The sequence below is a fragment of the Limulus polyphemus genome, unplaced genomic scaffold, assembly GCF_000517525.1.
Source record: "Limulus polyphemus unplaced genomic scaffold, Limulus_polyphemus-2.1.2 Scaffold13, whole genome shotgun sequence".
Taxonomy (NCBI): Eukaryota; Metazoa; Arthropoda; class Merostomata; order Xiphosura; family Limulidae; genus Limulus; species Limulus polyphemus.
In genome coordinates this window covers 485654-501973 of record NW_013665623.1, presented here as the reverse complement: position 1 = coordinate 501973, position 16320 = coordinate 485654, and the positions used below count along the sequence as shown (strand labels likewise).

The 16320-nt window shown below is 30.4% G+C and overlaps 1 protein-coding gene across 2 annotated transcripts in view; it reads left to right on the top strand.

The window, feature by feature from the left end:
* LOC106456917 (zwei Ig domain protein zig-8-like) overlaps positions 1–16320 on the top strand; it is a 262886-nt gene that overhangs the window by 225103 nt on the left and 21463 nt on the right. For both annotated transcript variants that reach the window (XM_022382871.1, XM_022382876.1), the window contains exon 3: positions 5983–6193. In XM_022382871.1, coding sequence (XP_022238579.1) covers positions 5983–6193 — 211 coding nt within the window. The remainder of the gene's footprint in view (positions 1–5982; positions 6194–16320) is intronic.

The window sequence follows — 16320 nt, the reverse complement described above, 5'->3', positions numbered from 1 at the left end:
CTACTACTTACAAGTAAGGTAGTTAGTGTTAACATTTAATATTACTATCACAATATCACACACGTACTTCTAGTAAGGTAGTTGTTGTAACATTTTAGAATTACATCACAATATCACACACGTATTCAGTAAGGAGTTGTTGTAACATTTTAGAATTGCATCACAATATCACACACGTATTCAGTAAGGAGTTGTTGTAACATTTTAGAATTACATCACAATATCACACACGTATTCAGTAAGGAGTTGTTGTAACATTTTAGAATTGCATCACAATATCACACACGTATTCAGTAAGGAGTTGTTGTAACATTCTATTCATGCATAAAATTTTCCTATTCACTTAAGAGCTATTTAAGAAAGTAGCTAGAACTGCATAACGTCAAAAGATACTGTAGAACTTTTCGTACTGATTATTTTAAATCTGAATATAGTTTGACAACTATATTTAATAGTCGCCTGATAACATTGCATACTGAAATTCCCAAACAGATAATGTTATTTTACTTACTAAATATTCACCATATGCGTTAATGAAGGGTGCAGAAAATTACGTTAGTATTGAACATATTCTAGTTTCTCACACTATTGTGCATATTGCTAGTGTGAACTGGTCACTATCCCGTGCGTAATTAAGAGCATTTTGATTAATATGTAGCTTGAAAAAAGAATGATAAAGAAACTCAATTTTGCATCAATTGTATAAATGTTAAAATGGAATTCAAGTTTTATTTCTAGTTTCGAAATAAATATTTAATTAAAATATATAATTTTATGTCCAAGTTTGACTGAATAGATATCAGGTGATTAAAGTATGTGTTTATTTCTATTTATATACTGCTGTTTTGATTTGAATTATGATACCATATGAAACCTACTGAGTAAATTCAATTCAGTTATATTCTTGAAAGTTGTATTTATGTATAAATGTGAATATATCTGCATTCAGTGAATGTCACATACTTCTATTCTAAATCGATACACTGAAGGCTGCATCCTGTGAACATTAGTACAGAATCTATTACTTCTCATACCACACACAAAAATCGATATCAATAAAAGTATATTATTAATACTTATTTTATCAAAACTACCTGAAGACGTTGTTTTCAATGTATAGAATAATAACATCGAGAGAGAATAATTTTATAAAATTTTGTATTTTCTAGTTTCTTAAAGAAAAGACACAAAAATATCGTAATAAATATGAGAGTTATATATATGCATAAACCTACAAACATGCGTGTAGTCCTTTAAGTTTGGGAAAAGTTAGTGCATTTCGCGCCATCTTTTGACAGTATTTGAAATATTAGGAAGTGAAAGTTTTCATAATTCGGCTGACCTGATTGAACTAATATTAATAGAAATAATGTCAATACATCATAATAGACACTTTTCACTATATAATTTGCTTAAGTCAAATGTTTAAAGACTATAGAAATCTATCGTTTTAAAAATGATAAAAAGAGAAAATATGATGCTACAATTTTCCACATAAAGATCAAATATGCTAGACTTGTGATGATTAGTTACGCATAATAATATATTGCTTCAGCACTTTACATTCTACTGCATCACCCTACACGTAAGGCTCTCATTCTTCTTGAATCGTCCGTTTTAAACCAATGGCTAACTCTAAAATAAAAAATGAAAATATCATGAATGTTTTAAATAAATTGGCCGTGTACCTCGAGTGATACAGTCGAATTTGTTTTAGTTATTTAATGTTGGTAATTGTTAAATATATCAACTACTATATATATACGGTATTGGAAGTAACTACGGAAACAGTGAATTAAACGGGTTTAAATGTAGATAGTATTTTATATTGTATGGAAACTTGCACTAGAGTAAAGTCATGTTTGAACAGTTTACACTATAAGTTGCTTTCATTCCACCAATCACACACATATTAACATAATGCCTTCTCTAAAAGGACATTTTAGGCAATTCTACTGTTTCCAATAGTAGATGGTTTATTGCACTAGGATGGTAGCACTAAATAAATACAGAAATTAAAGTTTCGCCTAATGAAGGATATTTCAGTCAACAAATTGAGGCGAAATTCCATGTTGTAGTATTAGTTGTGTAGAAATTCTGAAGATGGCTCGTAATATTAGTACTGTTGATTATATAATCAGTCCAAGTAGAAACCAAAACTCTTGAGAATATATTTTAAGTAACTCGGGATATTCTTTTGACGTTATATACGACAATCTCGTAGAGAGCTTGCCAATGACCTAACCGTAAATACAGGTGTGAATGTTACCTCCAGAAGAGTACGATACGCATTAGCGCGAAGTAACCTTATTGCTCAAAACCATTTCTCAGCAAAACAAAAGCCTGAAATGGACTTCAGACGTAAAACGTTTTGAGCAAAGCTGTGGCAAAGCAATAAGAAGTTGCTCTTTACAGACGAATGCATATATGAAAATGGTAAACAGGTCAACGTACAACATCTAGAAACTTGAGGCTGCATCCTGGGTATTTATGTTGAAGAACTGTACAAAGTTGTTACCTCCCTGACTGCTGACAGGTATAAGCACATTCTTATCTATCGTCTCGTTTCTTCAGGAACAAGGCCTGTGATCACAGCTTATGTGAAGAAACGATACCTGGGTGTAAAAAGAAGCGATATAATACTGGTAACAAGTACTTGATTTTGACAAAATTACGATATCAATATTATTTAGTAGGAATGGAAACTGACACGGCCAAACGGCAACCAAACAACTTGGATAAATTCTGTGAATTAATACAGAACTTTTAGAACAACATTTTACTATTATACAATGATATACTTATATGTAAACAACAAAAAATTACAACTTATTTGGTTTTCCTTTGTATTTCCTGTAATAATGTACTAATAACAAACTGAACATTTAGTTGCAACAACTCATTGTTTGTCACTTTTGTTTTCGTATCACCGATGTATTTTCATAATTATTTTCAATACCGTAGATCGATACTGTTTGTATAACTAACTTATACATTTTGAGTACTGTGGATTTTGCTGTCTTTGGCTCGCATTTGTGCTTTATGCTATTTCACTCTACAATTGAGGATATGGGGCTATAGTTGCAAATCAATAAGATCTTTTATTCGCCTACTAGCGTTAAAATTGTTGTTTTTGTTTTGCAATTAATGGATTTACCTTATGCTCTATGACGTATGTTATAGTTGGTGCATGATTCTAAAAAAAAACACTGTTTCAAAACTTATTTTTGCACAAACATGGTTGCCCTTTCGGCCGTGAGAGCGTTATTATGTGACGGTCAATCCCACTATTTGTTGGTACAAGAGTTGGCGGTGGGTGGTGATGACTAGCTGCCTTCCCTCTAGTATTTCATTTTTTAATTAGGGACGGCTAGCGCAGATATCCCTCGTGTAGCTTTGCGCGAAATTCATAACAAACCAAACATTATTTTTGCAACATAGATATAAGTTATTTTACTTCTATCATTTCTGGTCTGTAACAGCAAAAGTAAACCCCCAAAAAAAACGCCAGCAGTTACTTTTGTAGCTGTCGTCGTGTGTAGAATACAATTTCGTAGAACGTTCACTGAGTTAACATCAGGTATTTAATTTCTAGTCACCTATACTTTGCTGACAGATGAAACATAAGCACCTTTTAGCTATATTGCTATGGTAAATCATGTAAAGGAATATGGAAATGCAACTTAAGGCAGAAAACAATTAAATAGTGTGACTTGACCGTTTGCAGTTAATATTGTCAAATTACATACAATGTAAATAATTAGTATATAAAAATACTGAAGATACACAATATATGTTCTTCTTGTACAGTCCATATGATTTTCATCGTATTTTAGTTACACGATATTGCAATGTTATAAGCGATCATCCAAAGCACTTCTTTTATCAGACAGGTTTTGTTGAAAATCCCCTTAAATGAAAAAATACACATCTTTGTTGCCACAATTTGGATATATTTTCTCCAAAATCAAATAAGCGGCTATGACGCTACACCTTTGAAAATTTCACATAGAAATATCATGTTTGGAAGTTTTCCAAATTGCAGCAAATTATTGTTGTAATAAGGGGGGAAATGGGTCCATAGTGTATGTACAGAAGTGATAAGTATTGAAGAGTTTATCCACAAAAGTAATCTGACCTTATATACGATAAATCCATGTAAGTGATGAGCATGTTTTCAGTTATGTGTAATCCATGTAAGATTAGTATAAAATGATATTATGGCAAGTTCAACAAGAAAACTAAACGGCAAAAGGGGGACGAATATACTTAGAAGACATAAATAGTACATTTGGCTGTAATCGAAAGTGCTTTGACTTTATAAACAACTACTCAAAGTCCAAGAAAAATCCTGCCAGTATTATTTTTCTCTTGTGTAACTAACATATTGAGAAACGTTTTTACAAAAGTCTACTTGCTATCACAACTGAAAGCATGACGATGACTTTTCTATTCACCAGACTTTTTAGTCTCATCAGTCTAATCAGAAGCTTTATAGACAAGAAATGGACAAACATTACAATATCATTCTATATATTGATATATTTCATTTTATCCTCATTTCATCATTTTCCCTTTACTTCTACAAGAGAAATAAGAAAATTTAGAGGCAATTATAATGCACACATTTCTCATTAATTTATCAAATACTCTTGTTAATAGTGATATATTGTTTGTGTTTTTTTTTTACCTTTTACGAATTGGTTTATGATTAAGGGACAAAAATATTCTTGTAAAAAGTAACATTCGATAAATGCTAATGATAATAACCACACTAAAAATCAAGACTGCTTGTATTACTAAAATTAGTAAATAACTCCTACAATTTGAGAAGTTTCAAAATATAAATGTATCCCATGATTAATTTGGAACTATACCGAATCCTATTTATTTTCATAAGTAATTGACAATGAACCATGTAGAAATACTGATCTACGAATTGGTCAATCATGCTTAACTCTCTTTTAAAGCGGGATAACGTAAGTGTGTTAATGACTAATCCATCCTAATTACAGTACTAATTATATGTAGTAACCATTTCCTACACTTACTTTAAATATTGCGAGTTTATTCAGGGTTCCTTCCAAGTATGTAGACTCCATTCTAATGCAGAATCATGTAAGTATGTTAATGACAAATCCATTCTAACTGCATTACTTAGTATATATTACCCATTTACTACACCTATTTTATAAAATGCGAGTTTATTTACGGGTTCCTTACCGGTATATGGATTGTGTTCTAATTCAGAATCATGTAACTGTATTATGGCGATTCTGTCCATACTGTAGTACTTAGTATATATTACCCATTTACTACACATATTTTATAAAATGCGAGTTTATTTACGGGTTTCTTACCGGTATATGGATTGTGTTCTAATTCAGAATCACGTAACTGTATTATGGCGATTCTGTCCATACTGTAGTACTTAGTATATATTACCCATTTTTTTTTCATTTATTTCACTTCTTCAATATATTGTGAGCACGATAAAAACATTTTCATGTAATGTACATTATAATTATCGATTTCAAGAGGCAAGTTAGTATCCATATTGTGTCTAACTATTAATATACTCACCTGTCATAGATGACTGAGTTCAGGTGTAACTGTTTAATAAGATTTTTTCTGCGAACCTGAACTTCACACTTTTTGTCTTGGATTTAAGATAAGACGTTTTAACGGGATGTCAATCTGCTAATATCGATAGTGAGTCGATGTGACATATTTATGATAAGTATATTTTGGGATTCGGCATCAAACTTTAAGCCACTTTGTTTTAAAGATTTTTTTTGCAAAGAAACATAATTTTACCCAATAATATTGTCTTCCAAACCCTGCTGTTGGAGACAGATTATTGAACTTTGTTTCATTTCAAGAGACCCTCAAGTTATTGCCTATAATGGATTAAACGTTTTTAATAAGTTAGTGTTTATTTATACAGATTCTACATTAACATTTTAATTATTTTTGGCTCAGGTTTCATGGATTAGGAGAAAGGACCTTCATGTCCTGACTGTTGGTCGCTTTATATACTCCAGTAGTGATAAATTTCAAGTCATACACCGTGATGACAGAGACGATTGGATGCTTCAGGTGAAATATCCACAAAGAGATGATGCTGGCCAGTACGAATGTCAAGTCAGTACTGTACCTAAGAAGAGCCTGTTCATCACACTAAATGTGATCGGTAAATCATTTAATTAAATATTTTAAAGTAACACTTTCTGTTATGGTCAGTATAAATATGTAATAAAATAAGTACACCTATCACCCCAACGTGCCTAGAGTCTTTTGTTTTTGTTATATATGAATACTGGTGGATACATAGGTCAATTAGTTGTGTGTACTTTTAGTTAATTTTGTGTTGTGAAAATACCACTTCCCCTATTTAATGGCATTTTAGTACATAATTATTAATTGAAACAATAATATATCAAACCTAAATCTTATTTATAGATAATTTAGATCTAATAATAATGTGCTTGATAAACTCTACCTGTGCTTCTATGTGTGTCAAAAAAAAAAACACTCAATCTCTTAATCTTTCCAAGTGGGAATAAACAACAACAACAAAAAAACTATCATTCTTTCTTCATGAGAAAAACAAAATTTTATCTGTCGTTGCTAACTAATGCAGAGGTATAAAATGTCAAAATTATCAAATACTTTACACTAAAAATAAACATAAACCATTCGTCAGCAATATTTTGCTAGTTCATTCTATACAAGTAATAACTTAGGTGTTTTTAGTTGATCGAATATTTAGACTGTATATATATATATATATATATACCTAGTGCTGCAAATTATAATAGAAAAGGCAATATATATCTATATAATTTCCATTAGAAATATTTGGAAATAATTAAAATGGCTGTAATTTCATTGCAAATAATTATTGTTTAACACTGTATATAATGATTTCAATAATGAAAAGTTTTGCTGTTTATACAAATTTAGGTTGTTTGTTTTAGAGCAAAGCCGCATTGGGTTATTTGTTGTGTCTACTGCGGGGATCTTAGACTTACTGCTGTTTCACCTATGGAACAGCAGTTGTTGACCTCAATAAAATATATGTGCGTTTGCGTGTTTATATATATATATATATATGTATATATAATATATAGTTCATAGATTTTTCTAAGAAAAGCAAATCAAAGTCTAATGTAATTCGTAGAAACTGTAACCTCTCAAATTAAAGAATATTTTCAACTTTTAAAATAGTATCATTTGAATTGTCAGTGTGGTTTATATTGTCTACTGTAGCACACCTGACGCGATGTATTTTCATTTCAATCACTTGTTCACTTTCTTTATATTTGGTTTTAATCTATTTCGTTCTATTTCTAAAGTAATTTAAGTTTTTAGTTTTCTCAAACTTTGTAATAACAAAGCATAACATGATTAAAAAAAGTAACAGTGAACAATAGTTTTACTTTATCACATAATAAAAAGCACTATAATTCTAACATGGTTATATTTAAATTGCCCACGAGAAAATTTAAACTTTTTCGCTTGTATTTAATCACATAGAAATACCGTTAGATTTGTATTGGTAAGGTATACCTTGGTATAGAAAATGTGATATTTTGTGGATGTAAATGAGACAAGAAAATCAAAGACGATATACTTGTTTTAACTGAAAGAAATGACATTTGCCGAAAACGCTAAAGAATGTTGAATGCGTTTTTTACTAGCCATAAATTCGGTATATGTACAAAGAGTTTCCAGTTAATACTATTATTTTTAGTTTCATCTGTGCTTGACCTGTATTAACAATGCATGCATCTAAAAAGTTTTGAAGTGTTACTAGGATTTTTGAACCTTAAAAAATAACAGGAATAATTTTCTACGATTACAGATACTTATTTTCAAAAATAAAAGCACTTATTTCAAACATATGGTTTCAGTACTAGGAACGCGAATGATAGGTCATAATATGGTAATTTAACATATTATTCTTAAGTGGGAGACATCTTTGAAACTTCAGATCAGTTTTGATTCATTGGAAAATAGATATCAGTTCATGACAAAAGTATCGAGAATGGAATTCACGTGTTTTATTCAGTACAATTTAATCAAACTTGAATCTTGAAAGAAAAATCTTTATTAAAACATTTATCAAACAAAGAAACCATCTTCGTTTGTATGTTATTACACGTTGTCTGTGAATCATAATAAACATTAAATTGAAATAAAATTTGAACTAAAGGTCCTTAATGCCTTTTAATGTATTTATATACAACTTTTTTATTGTTTATATACAGCTGCAACCACATGTATATTTAATTTGTTTTTTGAGCATGTGAAGTTCAGAGTCTTAACCTGGTTAACTTTATAATTGACCAGAGCTTGCAATGTGATGTTAATACTAATTTCTAAACAGACAAAGAATATACTTAATCCAATTTCCGGTGTGAATTTGTGCAAATATTGATATTTTACAGGATTTCTGGAGGCATCTCTAGAAGAAAAATTTAATGTGATTATTTTCATTTATTACTAAGGAACCGAAAGAGGTAGAAGTACTTCAATAATCAAAGTATTCAGTATGTTTAGTATTCTATGCGTTGGAATCATTATTGAATTCAATACCTGATGAACCCTAAGCTAAAAAGGATTATAAAATGTAAGATACGAGCGTTAGCTTTTCTACAGGAAATTAAATTTGTGATTTTTTACGTCCGACTTACCACAAACTTAAAATGAAGTTATCTCCCTGAAACGTCCATTGATTTATTACATGCACAGACCACTATCTTACAAAGAAAGGGTCGTAAAACCTTATGTAAAAGTAAGTTCACGATAAAATATCCCCCTTATTAAAACAATAAATTTCATTGATGGCAGTATGGCAGTGTTTATGACCCAAATATATCCTAGTCAAATATCACATTATGATGCACGTTCAGTTATATGACATACTTTCATTGATATATATATATATGTATATATACTATAATCAAATATATACATATATATTTTTGTAAATAATTTGCTGAAAAATAGAAACATAATGATTTAGTCTTAACACAATCTGTTTGCTTATTGTTTATTTTCCACGTAACGAATCGCAAATAAGACAAAATATATATATTAGGTTTGCCTAAATTATTGTTTATTTTGACATCATGTTCTGAGTGATAAAAGTAGTTACACGATAATTAATATTAACTTAACTACATATGCTAATTACATTTGACCAGAGTAAACTTACTTTCTTGTAATACTGTTATGCCTTGTTCCTAACATTCTTTGTAATTTGTGATTTTTCAAGTATATTTATGTTTTCAGATTCCACCAGTGTTAAGTTAAAATCAAATCTTACATAAAATACTTAGTAAAATCAGGTAACCAGTATTGCCACACTAACTTTCTATGTCAAAAGTTGATTAAAATATTGAGGACTGATACTATTAATGTCGGTTTCAATTTGTACAGAGATAATGGTAGAGCTACAATGTTACCACTGATCTGTTATATCTTTCAAGACTCCTATTTAAGATCCTTTTATTAATCAAATGTTTCTCGTATTTCAGATCCTACTATTAATTACGTTTCTCCTATTTAAGGTTTTACTATTAATTATATGTTCCTCGTATTGAAGTTCCCCTTTTTATTTAGGTGTTTCTTCTTTGTGAACTAAATGAAACCAAATAGAAAATCAATAGAAGCATATACTTATCCCACATTAACAAGAAATGTAAAGATTATACTGCATTATTATAACTATTAATTGTAGATAAGCCCATACAAGAATGTTAAGCATTAAAGATAAATCATATTTTATTTTAGGTATTCAATGTGTGGTTTCTTCCCAGCATACCCCAGTGCCACCGCGATATATCTACGGACTTACAATGGCAGAAACCGGGTTTCGATACCCGTGGTGGGCATAGTACAAATAGCCCATTGTGTAGCTTGGTGCTTAATTGCAACCAAACAAATAAACAAATCTTCCTAGCATTGTTTGAATTATTTGTATTTTGGTTGCGTTTAACTTTAGTTAAATTATTTCATGACGAAAGATATTAACAACTGCCCTTTTTAAAGAACAACAGAAAGTCACAGAGTTAAATTAAATATACCTCCATAAATTGATGATTGATTATAATTTATGAGGTTTTTATAGCGATATCAACTAAAATAGGATGTAGAAATAAAATTAATGATTTTGTTTTCTATTACTCTATACTTAATCATTGGTTGTTCTTATACATATATATCACAAGATTGGAGAAACATAATTTAAAAAGAGGAAATAGAAATTGTCAAGAAAGTAAAAACAACTTCAATCAAAATGCAAATATTATATTTTCAAGTCTACAACTAGGTACTAAAAACATTAATGTGTCTTCATTATTTTCTTAAGCTACAAATCCCTATTTTTGACTCCATGTCTACAGTAATTATCAATTTTAGTGACGTCAGAATAGGGATTCGCAGCTTGAGAAAATAATGTAGACACTATTTCCAGCCTTGTTTGTTTACTTTCTTAGAGTTCCTAGTTGTAGGCTTGAAAATGTAATCTTTGCGTTTTGATTCAACTTGTTTCTGTACTTGTTTGACAATCCATATCATTCCTTTTTCAATGAGAAATTTTTACTAATCTCGTTTCTTAAGTTTTTATGTACATTTATGGGGAATAAATTTTAAGCTACATACGTGCGTATGCGTTCAGTTGAATCTTATATGTTTTTAAATAATTTACTGCTGCATTGTACAACAAAATATAAACACATATACTGGTATGCAACTACAACAAACAAAATGTAAAGTTGTTTTCAAAGGATCCTCTTGAAGGTAAAGATTGTATCATCACATATTTCATGACCGGTTTCCATCAATCTCGCAGTGTAATGTAACAAAACACGAGCAGTTACAAAGCAATCTCATCAGGATGAAATAATATTTCTGCTAAGGTAATGCTACACAAATTAATGCAATGTAAGCAGACTCTGTAACATGCTTACCTTGTTAGGTCTACATGACACATGTGTATGTTTTTCATCAGCCTAGAATAAGGCAACACAAATAGTGCATGTAAGATAGACAACAGCAAAACAGCAATTATTGACAACATTTACAACCGCTACCGTAACACTAGCTATTTAAAAATATCAATAGATATATGAAAAGTATGTAGTGGTAATAAACATTGAATACGCACTCACGATTTCAGCTAATTATAAGAAACAGTAGAAAGAATAATCACCATCATCTGAGTAGGGAAATCTATGACAATCGTCATCTGCTATTAAAAACATGCTGACATATAGTCACTGAAATCCAGGTAGAAACAGCAAATTCGAGTAACGAAATGCAACAACAAAATCGGGAACCTTTCACGTGGCAGTTTCCAACTAATGCGCTAGAAAATGCACGATATTTAGTTTCCAACTAACGTGCACGCTAGGAAAACTCCGGAGTTTTTGATGGCGTACAGTGAAGGACTTAGAAAATTACGCAGCATGAAAAAATTAAGGTGCTCGAATTAAGTTTAAAAGTACTCTCTCAATTTTTTTGAAAATTCCTGTGCGATCCCACACTACAGTAGATATCATTTACAATAATTTTATAGTTGAGTCATAATAGTGATTTGTAGCTTTATCAAACTGTCAGCTGTAGATCTCCTGCCTAATTTGTTTACTTTTTTGCGATCCTTATTTGTAGGTTTTAAATTCTCAATTTTTAAGTATATTTTATGTTGGCTTTATGCTTAGAGTAAGAAACAATCGCCACTAAGCCCATATAACATTTTACCAGTAGAAAACAGCCTTTTCAAATAAAGCAGATAGGTCTAAAACGTCGCTTTAAATAAATCTCCGTGTCATTTAAGAGAACTATTTACTTAGCCAGTGGTTTTCTACCTGTGGTTTCGTGTAAACATGCGTTTAATATGTATCGAGTACAAAGGTAGAACAACATCTATTATGTATTTATAGCCATGTAAATGAACTTTCAATGAATAATGATCAAGTTTTAAGTAATTCAGGAACATTTGCAGCGTTTTGGTGTAAAATACCCAGCTTATTTTGCTATAGGCTTGTGAAACAATAATACTAATATGAAAAATTGGGTTAATTTTGACTTTGTCTAATACTTGCAAAATCACTTATTTCGCTTATTATCGATCTTTCGGTTTTGAGTGTTCTTTCAAGAATAAGTCTGCTTTTTATGGTGGTTTTTGCCCGAATATTCTATTAGAGTTTTAGCAAATTCCAGTTCGATCCCTATTATGAACCACATAGTGGTTCGTAATAGAAATGCGGACGCAGAACGCACGTGGTGCCCTCTCTCGACAAAAGATAAAGTAATTCATAGATTTGTAGTTTTTAAATATAATAGAATTCAAGTATATATATATCATATTTTTTCTACTATACATGACAAAATTTAAAATACATTTTTATATAAGTTTAATATAGGACATAAAAAAAATTAATGCTCTCTGAATTAGAAACAAACTTTATGATATAAAATTAAACCTTTCTTTTAAACATAACTAGCTTCGCTCACAATCTTAATTTTAAAATCAGAAACAACATTCAGACTAGTTGAGATGTGTCACACAATTCCATATACCATTCTCGATAATACAGATTAATGTTTCTCATCTAGTTTTAATTTTTTTAATTTCTTTTAATTAAATTTGTATAAGAAAAACGTATTATTTTTATAAATTGTAGGTTTTTTTTCAATTTACTTATTCTATTATCTTCTTATTAAATAACATCGAAACATTTCTTAAAATAATTAATATAGTAATAGCATTTTCAACTTCATTACATATTTTCAGTAACATACTGATTTACGTGCGATTATTTTTGTTCTACGTATGACAGTAATGTTTGCATGAAACAAATTTGTTAGCTGAATATTCTCATCTTTTTTTTTTCTTGTCGGATAATTTTTTAACTGTCATTGAAGTAATTCAATTTGATTATATAGGAAAATCGTATACTTGAATAGAAGTTGTTCTATTTAAGAAACATATTTCCGGTTAACATATGATACTTTCCGTGGACTATCATTGCGATGCAAGTCTTGGAACAAAGGGGTAGAGAATTGTTTGTTCTTGTTTTTTTATATAATAGATAATGAACATAGTAAATATTTAGTTCAACAAACTAATAGTACATAAATACACTGAATGGCCGAAAATTACAGGATTCCCTCTACAGCTGGCAACTGCTCTGTAGAACCTATATATATAAACTAATGCGAGTCTAATAACGCTCCGTCAAATTCCTAAAATGTATAGAAGCAGTAGCTGTAGTGGTAAGTACTATTCACTGCATAACACAGGTAAGCATAAGGACCTCAGTGACTTCACAGGGGTGTGATAGTGGAAGCTTATAATACATGGTTATCCCTTAAGGAAATGTCAAGCAAATGAACAAATGTGCCTATATGTATTGCAACACTCAAAACAAATCTTTCACTAAATGAAACTCTCGATGCAAAAGTAAAACTACCTACAGGGATTGGTGACGAATAAAACACTTTGTCTAGAGGCTACAAACAATGTTTATGAAACCACAATGGATTTAATAGGTTTTACCTATTTTGAAGCTCCTAATCTATAGTGCAATTGTGCCAAGACTAGTAAGATAGGATTTTGGATCAATGGACGAAGGTGATGTGGTTTGATGAATCTCAATATGTGCGTGTTTGAAACGATGGTAAATCAACTTATTATTTCTATTGATGAATTTCATTTCATGGTGTTTCAAACACGTGGGAGAGCTCACGTATAGCAGAAACATTGTGAATCATTTAACCCTTAATTCATGTCAACCATACAAGCTGCTGGACGTCGAACGAAGGTCTGGGGATGTTCAAACATCATGTTTTGGGACTTATAATCTCCCTGAAGAATTAAACTACATCCAATGACAATCTAGGAATCTTAGTCGTCAAGTGCATCCAACAATGCTGTTAATGTATTCAGACACTGGTGGGTTGTTTTAGAAAAACAACTGGGAACATGAAATGAAGTTTACATAATTTCCATTGTAACCAGAGTTTCCTTCGTCACCCTGGAAGAATGATTCAAATGTTTTTTAGATGTCTATCATTTGTTTGTGGATTTGATGTTATGTTGAATTGTTGTTATTACTGAGTCCATCTGTATATGGATTTGATATCATGTCGAACTGTTGATGTCATTGAATCATGGTGTAGTTTCCCCCTGTTAGATGCATTCTGTAATTTGTTTGGTCAATAGTTGTCCACCTAAACCACAGGGAACGAGTACAAACATAAAATATATTAGAATATCTAATTTACCTCTAAATTAAACCACTGAACTGAATATTCCACAAGCTATGGGTATGTACGAGTTTATTAGCACGTACCAAATAAACTTTGAAGATTAAATCTTACGTTGTTTACGAAACATGTTAAACGTTTTAGGCTAATATTACAATAAAATGCATATTAAAAAGGTCAGACTTATTTAAACGGAAAATTAGGATATAACAATAAATACAGCTATATATTTATATATAATTTACTAAATATGAAATTCTTTACACTGTGAAACACTCCTCTCTTTTAACTTTCAATAATTAAACATAAAACAAAAATATATATATATACCATAGTTTGGGATTAAGCATCACAAAATGTAAAACCAACAAATTTTTTTACTATATTTAATAGATAACACAACAGTTAGGTTCTTGAAAATAATTTTAGATCATGAGTTTAACATTATGCAACTTCCTCTATAGTTCTGAATTTTCTGTTAGAGGGAGCCATACACATTTCATATACTACTGTTTTGGAATATGTATTTACTTACAACTTCTAATACCCATGGAAAAAATTATTTTCACACATTAAATCAAGTTTCAAGTATATGGAATATTCTCTCCTGAAAAATACACAATATATGAATATTTACTGGAAGACAGTTTGTAATGCATTTTGTGTAGCTTTCAATCTTCAGTAATCTAAGTATGCCTTCTTATTAGTCTCACGAGCTCAAACTCAGTCCGCTTTGTTTCCTCATTGTGCCTGTCATTTGTTTCTACTTTAAAGTATGATCATACAAATATTACCTTATTTACAAAATTACTCGACTAATACAGGCCTTACTTGTACAATACGTTGGTTGTTGTATTGGGCTCAGTCATAGTCTCCATTGTAATGTTGTAACTGAAATAAAAATATCCTGTTTTAATAATGATTATACTTTTCCGTGTATCACTAAGTAAAGAAAAAACTGCTAATTTTACTTTTACAACTGAATTTAGTTTACTTGTCCACTTTTATTTTATTTACTTTATCTCCCAGTTAAATAGCTTCTGTTGATTGTCACATGGACTATCAAGTAGCTCTTGCCTGACTTGGCTTAATGATACACCATTTCATAGAAGAAGCGTTCCTGCTATATAAGGAAATATCGTAACCAGTCAGTTTGCCTATGGCATTTCTTAGGAGGAATGTGAGTCCTTTTTGGATTTTATTCTTCGATGCGTGAAGCCTTATATCTTATCCATAACTTGGCAAAACTGAAAAGGTGCAATTCCCAATAAGTTCCCATAAACCTGAAGCGCTAATGTAACCACATTCGGAATTTCAACGAATCTCAGGTAAAGATTGTTAATGGGCTTATTCTGATTAATGTGTCTAGAACACTGCAGTCGTATTGATTCGCTGTAACAATATCTCTGTAACATCTATTATTCTTTAACCTCAGAATTCTCATATGTTACTTTCAAATAAATAACTTCTATTTCTAACTTTCTCATTTTTGTTATAATGTTTCCTTAAGGTTGTAATTAATCTTTATTTCCTATATTCTATATTTTCTCTCTTTCTTTTTACGTTATACTTCACTCTGGTTGATGCACATTTTACCAGAAAGCCAATATATCATATCTTACAATTTTCATATGCTCTTCTTAGTGTCTGACATCATATGTTTTTTGAATGCTAAAATTCAGTACTGCAGAGTCCTTGATAACTAAGTGCAGATATGCGCATCTTAATCTTAAAATATACTGGATATAACAAAGGCGCATCTACTCTGTTTAGCAAAACTTCCTCGTCATCTCTATTATAACATTTCTTCTGAAATACAACAATTTTCTCTAACTGTTAGTAATAAATAGCTTTATCATTTATCAAAGCTTGATGTAACTACTCAACACATTCTTGGAAATAAACTTGGATTTCTTGGAGTGGTTATATATATATATATATATATCGTGTTGTCTTCTTCTTCCCAAGTATTATGAAGCTCAGTAAGCAGCCAGTAGATTACATTTTTACAATTATATATGATTATCAAAAATGGAATAT